Raw genomic sequence first — 11,427 nt, 5'->3', positions numbered from 1 at the left:
TCGCCGATGCATCCTTTCCTGCAACGTATGAGGTAGACAACGTTGGCCGAGTCACGAGTATGTACCATGTACCTGGTGGGTGGTGTCCTCACGTGTGATGATGGTATCTGTGTTGATGATCTGGCATGTCTTGCAGAGGCCTGGGGCCGCACTTGGGGTGTGTGAAGCCCACGTCCCCCCGGGGTTCATGAACCCGCTCCCTGAGCTCGGGGTGTGAGCGGCCCGCGTCCCCCCGGGGTTCATGAACCCGCTCCCTCCACCAACTTTATAAACCGTGCGGCGCGGCCCGCAGTTCATTAATCTACCGACCCCGCTCCCGCCGACCTGCAGCTCCGCCCGGCGAGGGACACGTGACACGGGCCCGCGGCCTGATTGACGGGAGCTTCCGACCAATAGGGAACGAGCGGGGCGGTACTGGAGGTGCGAGCCGGCTGCGGTTCCTGCAAGCAATCGGGGAGCCCGAAGGGCGGGGCATGTCCTTTAAACCTGAACAACAGAAGGTGAGCTGAGCATGCGCGGGAGAGGCTGATTGTGGAGCAGTGTGAGCTGAGCATGCGCGGGTGGCGAGGCTGCAGCAGGTCAGAGGGAGGCGGGTTAATGAACCCCGGGGGGACGCGGGCTTCACACACCCCGAGTGCGGCCCCAGGCCCGATTATAAGAACAGTGAACATTATCCGCCTCCACCCGCAGGTTCCCGTTTCACTCCGGCCCGAATCTCAACAAAGCGCCAAACTCCGGGACAGACAGGAAGTGAGTCAGGGAGCGTCTGTAAATGGAGGAGAAATGGTGACTGGTCAGGGAGCATCTGTAAATGGAGGAGAAATGGGGACTGGTCAGGGAGCATCTGCAAATGGAGGAGAAATGGTGACTGGTCAGGGAGCGGGTTCATGAACCCCGGGGGGACGCGGGACGCTCACACCCCGAGCTCAGGGAGCGGGTTCATGAACTCAAACCAAACCACATCAAGATCTGACAGAGTCACTCCATTCATCAGGACCTGAATATCATCGGCCTGTGAATGTGGAAGGAGAAATGTTTGTTCTGTCTGTGGGAAAAGATTTCAAACATCAGTGTGACTGGAAAAGCACCGAGACACACACACCCGAGTGAGAGTGTTCCAGTGCACTGACTGTGGAAAGAGCTTTAACCAGTTACAGAGCCTGAAAAAACATCGCACCATTCACAGCGGGGAAAAACCGTACACGTGTTGTGTGTGTGGACAAGGTTTTAACCGATCGTCCAACCTGGAGAGACACAAGGGTACCCGCACCACGGACAATCCGTGGAAATGTGGGGACTGTGGGAAGGGATTCAATTACCTGTCTGAGCTGGAAACTCATTGATGCAGTCACACTGGGGAGAGGCCGTTCACCTGCTCCGTGTGTGGGAAAACATCACTTGTTTCCCACTTGGCGCAAAAAGAATATATTAATGGCAACAATTCATTTGAGTTGATTTGAAATAGTTTAGTTCATCAATTGAATCATGTTTGTCTCATTGTATTTCCCAACTCAGATTCATTGCCTCATTTTCTTCCTCTGAGCCCCTGAACCTCATCTGGCAGCGTAATGTGGGTGAGTGGTGATTGATGGCCCTGGGAACCAATAGGAAGAGAGCTCAGAGGCTGGAGGGCCAAGGGAGCAGCGAGTTTGGCAACCAATCGCGGTGTTTGAGGGGCGGAACCTGAGTCGGGTGAGTCAGTGTGAACCCGTTAAACAGTTCATCTTTTATAACTTAAATTGAGATTTCATTTGTCAACAGAACAGTTTAACATTTGTCAGTATTTTGTTTCCCTGGAGTTCCTATTATGAGTTTCAGACACTTCAGTGCCAAGTGGACCAGGTGTTTACAACACTCTTAATAATGATTCCAGTGTCAGAAGGGTCGGTAACCAGAGGACTCAGATTTAAGGTCATTGTCAAAAGAACCAGCGGCGACATGAGGAAAGAATTTAAGCAGCGAGTTGTTTTGACCTGGAAGGCACTGCCTGAAGTGGTGGTGGAAGCAGATTCAATGGCAACTTTCAAAGGGGAATTGGAGAACTACTTGAATTGGGAAACAAATTGCGGGTCTATGGGGATAAAGCAGAGGAGTGGGCCTAAATTCAAAGAGCTGGCTCTGGGACAATGGGCCGAAGGGCTGTACCATTCTCTGATTCGATGAACTCTGCATTCCTCCAATTCTGGCCTGTTGTTCATCCCCCACTTCCTTCGCTCAACCATTGGTGGCCGTGCCTTCAGTTGCCTCGGCCCTAAGGTCAAATTTTGCCTGATTAAGCTCTTGTGAAGCACCTTGGAACGTTTTACTACGCTAAAGGTGCTATGTAAATGCAAGTTGTTGTTGCTGTGCTACCATTGGTCTCAGCTTTTCCTGACAGAATCAGCCAGGGATGGCGGCTGTGCTGCTCCCCATGGTCGAAATGCTGGCAGCTCGCTGTATAGGCTCACAGCTCAGAATTGCCATTGGCGAGGTACTGGAGGGCAAAGAGTGACTGGGGCCAAACCCCACCATCACGCAGCACCTTCAGGAGAGAAAGGGAGAAAAATCCAAATTTCTATCCTGACTTTTGTAAACTGCTTTTACAGGGCATTAGAAGGGGCGGATGTGCAGATGAGAAACTCAAATCAAACATCACGTCAAGATCTGAGAGAGTGACACGAATCAGCAGGACCTGAATATCATCAGCCTTTGAATGGAAAAGCACCGAGACACACACACCCGAGTGAGAGTGTTCCAGTGCACTGACTGTGGAAAGAGCTTTAACCAGTTACACAGCCTGAAAAAATATTCGCACCATTCACAGCGGGGAGAAACCATACACATGTTCTGTGTGTGGACGAGGCTTCAACTGATCGTCCAACCTGGAGAGTCACAATGACACCCGCACCACAGCGAAACCGTGGAAATGTGGGGACTGTGGGAAGAGATTCAGTTCCCCATCGAAGTTGGAAACTCATCGACGCAGTCACACCAGGGAGAGACCGTTCACCTGCTCCGTGTGTGAGAAGGGATTCACTCATTCATCCAACCTACTGAGACACCAGCGAGTTCACACTGGGGAGAGGCTATTCACCTGCTCCCTGTGTGAGAAGGGATTCACTCAGAGATCCAGCTTGCTGATACACCAGCGTGTTCACACTGGGGAGAGGCCGTTCACCTGCTCCATGTGTGGGAAGAGATTCACTCGTTCATCTGAGCTTGTGAAACACCAGCACATTCACACTAGAGAGAGGCTGTTCACCTGCTCCGTGTGTGAGAACAGATTCACTCGTTCATCCGAGCTTCTGAGACACCAGCGAGTTCACACTGGAGAGAGGTCGTTCACCTGCTCCACGTGTGGGAAGGGATTTGATCGACCATCCAAACTTCTGACACACCAGCGCATTCACACTGGGGAGAGGCCGTTCACCTGTTCCGTGTGTGAGAAGGGATTCACCAATTCATCCAATGTTCTGACACACCAGCCAGTTCACACTGGGGAGAAACTGTTCACCTGCTTTGTGTGTGGGAAGGGATTCACTCGGTCATCGCACCTCTCTGAACACCAACTTGTTCACACAGATAAAAGACCTTTTAAATGTTCTGACTGTGAGATGAGCTTTAAAAGCACAAAAAATCTGCTGATACACCAGCGTGTTCACACTGAGAGAGGCTGTTCACCTGCTTTGAGTGTGGGAAGGGATTCACTCAGTCATCCCACCTGCTGTCACACCAGCGAGTTCACACTGGGGAGAGGCCGTACACCTGCTTTGAGTGTGGGAAGGGATTCATTCAGTCATCCACCCTGCTGAGACACCAGCGAGTTCACAAGTGACTGCAGGGGTTGGATTCTGCCGTTATTGCTGCTGTTAATCACATCCAGACTGACAGTTGGGGTTTGTTTCTGATGACAGTAACTCCTGTAACTGGGCTGGAGATTAATATCCTGGATATCTGTCAAATAAATCAGCTTTGTTTTAAACACATTGTGGTAGATTTTCGTCTTTCCCACCTGAGTGTTTAGCATCACCTGGCTGGAGCTCAGAAAGGACAATCTGGGGGGAGGATCGTACGGTGGAAACAGAATTTCAGTCTCGACACAGTCCTTCAGGGCCACACTGAGAGGGGCAAACGGCACTTTGGTCTTTCTCGTCTCTCTTCACTGACAGCAAAGTCTCTGTGTGGGTTAATCTTGAGGCCTGTAAGAAATGTGTCCCAGCCGCTCTCTTCCATGGTTCAGAGCTCCTAGGCATGGAACAGAAGGCTCCTTTACAACTGTGTTTAGAGTCAGGAAGAACAACGGTGAATGCTGGAAACGTGCTGTCAAATCAGAGATTGGTGTCAAACTGCGATTTGTTCCTGACTGAAAGTGAAATGGCAGGTTTAAGTTTCCAGTCTAAAAATTACTGGTAATCATTTGACATGTTTGTGTGACAGTCCTGAGTCTACCATTTTAAGTCAGGCATTAACCCATTTAAAATACAACTGTTTAAAATAAACTGGTTAAATTCTGCATTAAAATAGCAGATGGAGGAGTTCACAGGAGCCTGTTAACTGCTGGTACAATTATACAACAGACATTTGATCTCCAGATAAAGAAGGACCTGCAGCGTGTTTCCAGGAATTCCCTGTTTTATTGATGTGTGTGTTAGACACCAGGATAACTAAAAATACACGACCTGGAACATCCACAGGGGTGCGATCCCGACAGTTACTCTGGGATCACTCCCGCTGTGGAACTCCACCACTGACCCTGCTGAAGGTTGTAGGCTCAGGGAGTGGGGCCTCCAGGAGTGGACGGTAAGAAAGCTGGGTTTTATTAGATCAGATTTAACATGAAGTAGAGTCATAACAGTAAAGACTTGCTTTGTTTTATATACATGTATGTTTAATATTAGCTGACTTTGTATTAAAGACCCGTGTCTAGTGAACTATTAGCTTGTAATCACCTCAGACAGAACAAGCTCTAATTATCCCTTTTAAGCTGAAACAGACCTCGTGTGAACAGAACCAGCAGAGCTGAGAACTCTGCCTGTGTGGACTGAGCGGAACTGTGAAGGCCATTTGTTTCTTGAAATGCCCCAGTAAAAGCAAACTCTGACATTGTTCTGACTCGCAGATTCCTCGTAGCTCCAATGAACAGGAAGCGGTTACTCGATGAACCCAAAACAGCCATCCAATGGAATGCTTTGTTTGATAAATGTCTTTCAGCTCAGTGGTTTGATTGGCCGAGGTAACCAGGGTCACATGGGCTGTACCTGATTGGGCTTTAAATACAGGAACAGTTTGCAGCTCAGGTCAGAGAGCACCCCGGGAAGAAGAAAGCTGACGGCTACAGCCAAGGTGGAACATCCTTCGGGCTGTCCCTGGAGAGGGAGCACGCGGTGTCCGCCGGGACGCTGGAGGCCTTCCGTGACCGGTGGGCACCGGAGGGACTGGAGTCAATTGTCAACACCAGCAACAGTATTCGGATCTGATTTAATTATAATTTGGAGTTGATTGTTTGTGCCCCTTTAAAAAGGGGGCTCTATCGGTAATGTGACATCGATTGATGACAATGTCATTCTAATTGGCATTTTAAAAGAGTCGAACATCCTTTCGTGCCTCTCAGGCTTGGCAGTTATCAAAGTCTGAGTTCATGGATACAGCTTGTTAGATTATGAGTCTTACTATATAAGTATAATATTATATGAATATTACAATAAGTATTCCTTTGTAGAAACTCCCATGTGAATATTTTGCACTCATTTAGTATAGGAGTTGTATTATTGTGGAATGTACATATTAAAAATAAAGCCTGTGCTCAGGGGGATTAAGGTGTGTGGAGTGTTTCATTGGAGATCTCGAACTCAACTAGGAATAGCGTAAAAGCTCATCAGGATTGTGAATAACTTCAGTATGACATACACTGGAGATTGGTGTCAGTGACTGTGGGGCTGGTTTATATCAGACAGGAGGAGATTGGTGTCAGTGACTGTGGGGTTGGTTTATATCAGACAGGAGATTGGTGTCAGTGACTGGGGTTGGTTTATATCAAACAGGAGGAGATTGCTGTCAGTGACTGTGGGGTTGGTTTATATCAGACTAACGAGATTTGTGTTAGTAAACATAGAAACATAGAACATAGGAGCAGGAGTAGGCCATTCGGCCCTTTGAGCCTGCTCCGCCATTCAATGCGATCATGGCTGATCATCCAAACTTAGTACCCTGTCCCTGCCTTCTCACCATACCCCTGGATCCCTTTAGCCTTAAGAAATATATCCAACTCATTCTTGAATATATTTAATGAATTGGCTTCTACTGCCTTCTGTGGTAGAGAATTCCACAGGTTCACCACTCTCTGGGTGAAGAAATTCCTCCTCATTTCTGTCCTAAATGGCCTACCCCTTTTCCTTAGACTGTGACCCCTGGTTTTGGACTCCCCGACCATTGGGAACATCCTTCCTGCATCTAGTCTGTCCAGTCCTGTCAGAATTTTATAAGTTTCAATGAGATCCCCTCTCATTCTTCTAAACTCCAGTGAGTACAAGCTCAATCGTCCCAATCTCTCCTCATACGTCATTCCTGCCATCCCAGGTATCAGCCTGGTGAATCTTCGCTGAACTCCTTCCATGGCAAGAACATCCTTCCTCAGATAAGGCGACCAAAACTGCACACAATACTCAAGATGTGGTCTCACCAAGGCCCTGTACAACTGCAGCAAGACATCCTTGTTCCTGTACTCAAACCCTCTCGGTACGAAGGCCAACATACCATTTGCCTTCTTAACTGCCTGCTGCACCTGCATGCTTACCTTCAGCGACTGGTGCACCAGGACACCCAGGTCTCGTTGCACTTCTCCTTCTCCCAATCTATTGCCATTCAGATAATAATCTGCCTTCCTGTTTTTGCCACCAAAGTGGATAACCTCACATTTATCCACATTATATTGCATCTGCCATGCTTTTGCCCAATCACCCAACCTGTCCAAATCATCCTGGAGTTTCTCGGCATCCTCCTCACAGCACACATGCCCACCCAGCTTTGTGTCATCTGCAAATTTGGAGATATTACATCTAGTTCCCTTGTCTAGATCATTAATATATATTGTGAATAGCTGGGGTCCAAGGACCGATCCCTGCGGTACCCCACTAGTCACTGCCTGCCACTCGGAAAAAGACCCGTTTATTCCAACTCTTCGCTTTCTGTCTGCCAACCAGTTCTCTATCCAAGTCAATACCTTGCCCCCAATCCCATGTGCCTTAACTTTACACGCTAATCTCTTATGTGGGACCTTATCAAAAGCCTTCTGAAAGTCCAAATACACCACATCCACTGGTTCTCCCTTATCTATTTTACCAGTTACATCCTCAAAAAATTCCAGTAGATTCGTCAAGCACGATTTATCTTTTGTAAATCCATGTTGACTTTGTCCGATCCTGTCACTGTTTTCCAAGTGCTCTGCTATTACATATTTTATAATAGACTCCAGCATTTTCCCCACTACCGATGTCAGGCATACCGGTCTGTAATTCCCCGTTTTCTCTCTACCACCTTTTTTGAATAGTGGGGTAACATTAGCTACCCTCCAATCCAGGGGTACTGTTCCAGATTCCATCGAATGCTGGAAGATGACCAGCAATGCATCTACTATTTCCAGAGCCACTTCCTTAAGTACCCTATGATGCAGATTATCAGGCCCTGCAGATTTATCCGCCTTCAATCCCATCAATTTCCCGAACACCATTTCCCTACAAATACTGATTTCTTTCAGTTCCTCCCTTTCATCAGACCCTATGTTCCCCGACATCTCTGTTAGTGACTGGGGTTGGTTTATATCAGACAGGAGGAGATTGGTGTCAGTGACTGGGGTTGGTTTATATCAGACAGGAGGAGATTGGTATCAGTGACTGGGGTTGGTTTATATCAGACAGGAGGAGATTGGTGTCAGTGACTGTGTGGATTGGTTTATATCAGACAGGAGGAGATTGGTGTCAGTGACTGTGGGGTTGGTTTATATCAGACAGGAGGAGATTGGTGTCAGTGACTGTGGGGTTGGTTTATATCAGACAGGAGGAGATTGGTGTCAGTGACTGGGGTTAGTTTATATCAGACAGGAGGAGATTGGTGTCAGTGACTGGGGTTGGTTTATATCAGACAGGAGGAGATTGGTGTCAGCGACTTTGGGGTTTGTTTATATCAGACAGCAGGAGATTGGTGTCAGTGACTGGGGTTGGTTTATATCAGACAGGAGGAGATTGGTGTCAGTGACTGTGCACTTCAGAAAATAAGAAATAAGAGCAGGAGTAGCCATACGGCCCCTCGAGCCTGCTCCACCATTCAATAAGATCATGGCTGATCATCGACCTGAACTCCACTTTCCCGTCTGATCTCCATAACCCTTGGTTCCCCTAGAGTGCAAAAATCTATCTATCGCAGCCTTGAATATACTCAAAGATTCAGCATTCACAGCCCTCTGGGGCAGAGAATTCCAAAGATTCACAACCCTCTGAGTGAAGAAATTCCTCATCTTGGTCTTAAATGGACGACCCCTTATCCTCAGACTGTGCCCCCCAGTTCTAGACACTCCAGCCAGGGGAAACAACCACTCAGCTTCTTCCCTGTCAATCCCCTTCAGAATCTCCTATGTTTCAATGTGATCACCTCTCATTCTTCTAAACTCCAGCGAGTATATCACACAGGAGATTAGTGTCAATGCAGTGAAGTCTCTGGCAAGGTTTATTCCTGTGAAAATTCTGCTAGATAGTCAGGAATGTGGGTACTGGGGATCTCCTATGTAAATAATTACAGAATCACAGAGGGATCTTTACTCAGATTCTAAACTCTGCTGTACCTGCCCTGGGAGTGTTTGATGGGACAGTGTAGAGGGAGCTTTACTCTGTATCTAACCCGTGCTGTACCTGCCCCAGCAGTGTTTGATGGGACAGTGTAGAGGGAGCTTTACTCTGCATCTAACCCATGCTGTACCCGCCCTGTGAGTGTTTGATGGAACAGTGTAGAGGGAGCTTTACTCTGTATCTAACCCGTGCTGAACCTGCCCTGGGAGTGTTTGATGGGACAGTGTAGAAGGAGCTTTACACTGTATCAAACCCGTGCTGTACCTGCCTTGGGAGTGTTTGATGGGACAGTGTATAGCGAGCTTTACTCTGTATCTAACCCATGCTGTACCTGCCCTAGCAGTATTTGATGGGACAGTGTAGAGGGAGCTTTACTCTGTATCTAACCCATGCTGTACCTGCCCTGGGAGTGTTTGATGGGACAGTGTAGAGGGAGCTTTATTCTGTATCAAACCCGTGCTGTACCTGCCTTGGGAGTGTTTGATGGGACAGTGTAGTGGGAGCTTTACTCTGTATCTAACCTGTGCTGTACCTGACTGGAGATAGTTTGATGGGATACGTGGTGTTTGCCTCGACCACAATATTTAGCCCAAAGCCGATGTGATATAGATGCATCAGCTTCTTAATAGAGTATTAAAGTTGGTGACACTGGACACCTGAACCTGCTAATTAATAGGTCAAGGGGTTCGCTAGAATCTTGCACCCCAAGACTCTCTACTCTACTCCTTTCTAAGTTTTACCATTTGATGCATATTTTTTAGATTTTCGGAGGAAGAAAAATGTATCAGCTCACATTTCTCTGCGTTAAACTGCATCTGCCATCTCCCTGCCCCATTTATAACCTGTGTATGCACTGAAGTCACTGACAAGCCTTTCACAGTTGGCCAAGGTCCCTTTTTTAGCATCATCTAGAGATTTTGATCTTGCCCCATAAAATCAAGCCCAGAACATTTCTCTATATTGAGAAGAGCCATGGTGCCAACACTGACCCTGGGGGACACCACTGTTTACATCCCTCCAGTCTGAAGAACATCCATTAACCACTACTCTCTATTTTCTGCCCTTTACCCAACTTCCTATCCACGCTGCCCCAATCCCTTTAATACCGGAAGCCTTAATTTGATCAACAAGCCTCCGGCCCTCACCCGTGTTGTTGATGAGGAGCAGCCGCTCCGGAGGTCCGTCCTGGTCCTGGTCCTGGCTACCAGTGACCGAGCTCTGCACCTGCTGCACCGCCTCTGCCTCGCTGAGCTTGGCTTCCACACGGCTCACTCTCAACCCGCCGCCCAGCAGAGTCGCTGCTTCCAGCACCTGGCGCTCCACCTCCCGCAGGTTGTCCCCGGACCGGGCCATCAGCACCAGGTGGGAGCCAGCCCGCAGGTTGTCCCCGGACCTGGCCATCAGCACCTGGCGCTCCACCTCCCGCAGGTTGTCCCCGGACCCGGCCATCAGCACCAGGTGGGAGCCAGCCCGCAGCCTGGGAGCCAGCACCAGGGACAACCTCTTCCCCAGACCCCTGGAGCTGCCCATGATGATGCACAGGCTCTTGCCGAGGTCCCTCAGTCCTCCATCCATCCTCACCACTTCCTCTTGCCTCAGATCCGACTCCTGCTGATCTGTATCTTGTCAGCACCAGCCATCTGCACTTTGATCAGATTGGGCAACTGGCCAGTATTGTTGCAGTCTAGAATTTTTTTTTAATTCATTCTCGGGATGTGGGCGTCACTGGCAAAGCCAGTATTTATTGCCCATCCCTAGTTGCCCTCGAGAAAAGAATAAGAATTAGGAGCAGGAGTAGGCCATGCGGCCCCTCGAGCCTGCTCCGCCATTCAGTAAGATCATGGCTGATCTTCAACCTCAGCTTCACTTTCCCGCCCAATTCCCATATCCTTTGATTCCAAAAATCTATCGATCTCAGCCTTGAATATACTCAATGACTGAGCATCCACAGGCCTCTGGGGCAGAGAATTCCAAAGATTCACAGCCCCCTGAGTGAAGACATTCCTCCTCATCTCGGTCTTAAAAGGCCGAACCTCTTATCCTGAGACTATGGCTCCTAGTTCTAGACTCTCCAGCCAGGGGAAACAACCTCTCAGCATCTACCCTGTCAATCCCCCTCAGAATCTTGTATATTTCAATGAGATCACCTCTCATTCTCCTAAACTCCAGAGAGTATAGGCCCATTCTACACAATCTCTCATCATAGGACAGCCCTCTCATCCCAGGAATCAATCTAGTGAACCTTCGTTGCACCGCCTCCAAGGCAAGTATATCCTTCCTTAGATAAGGAGACCAGAACTGTGCACAGTACTCCAGGTGTGGTCTCACCAAGGCCCTGTACAATTGTAGCAAGACTTCCTTACTCTTATACTCCAACCCCCTTGCAATAAAGGCCAACATCCCATTGCAACAACCTGCAGGCTAACTTTCTGTGTTTCCTGGACGAGGACACCTAAATCTCTGAACACCAACATTTAATAGTTTCTCACCATTTAAAAGATATTCTGTTTTTCTATTCTTCCTACCAAAGTGAATAACCTCACATTTCCCTACTTAATACTCCATCTGCCACCTTATCGCCCACTCAGTTGTAAGGGGGTTTTGCTACTTG

The 11,427-nt window shown here is 48.4% G+C and overlaps 1 protein-coding gene across 1 annotated transcript; it reads left to right on the top strand.

Annotated features, from left to right (window-relative positions):
• The first annotated feature begins 1,870 nt into the window (after positions 1-1,870).
• LOC147118654 (uncharacterized) lies at positions 1,871-4,935 on the top strand. Its single transcript, XM_085984537.1, has one exon. The coding sequence runs from the start codon at positions 3,165-3,167 to the stop codon at positions 3,789-3,791; it is 627 nt and encodes a 208-aa protein (XP_085840663.1). The 5' UTR covers positions 1,871-3,164; the 3' UTR covers positions 3,792-4,935.
• The last annotated feature ends 6,492 nt before the right edge of the window (positions 4,936-11,427 follow it).

The sequence above is a fragment of the Somniosus microcephalus genome, chromosome 4 (genome assembly GCF_052327205.1).
Source record: "Somniosus microcephalus isolate GS21.2 chromosome 4, FLI_Smic_1.0, whole genome shotgun sequence".
NCBI classification, from domain to species: Eukaryota; Metazoa; Chordata; class Chondrichthyes; order Squaliformes; family Somniosidae; genus Somniosus; species Somniosus microcephalus.
This window is presented reverse-complemented; position numbering and strand designations above follow the sequence as displayed.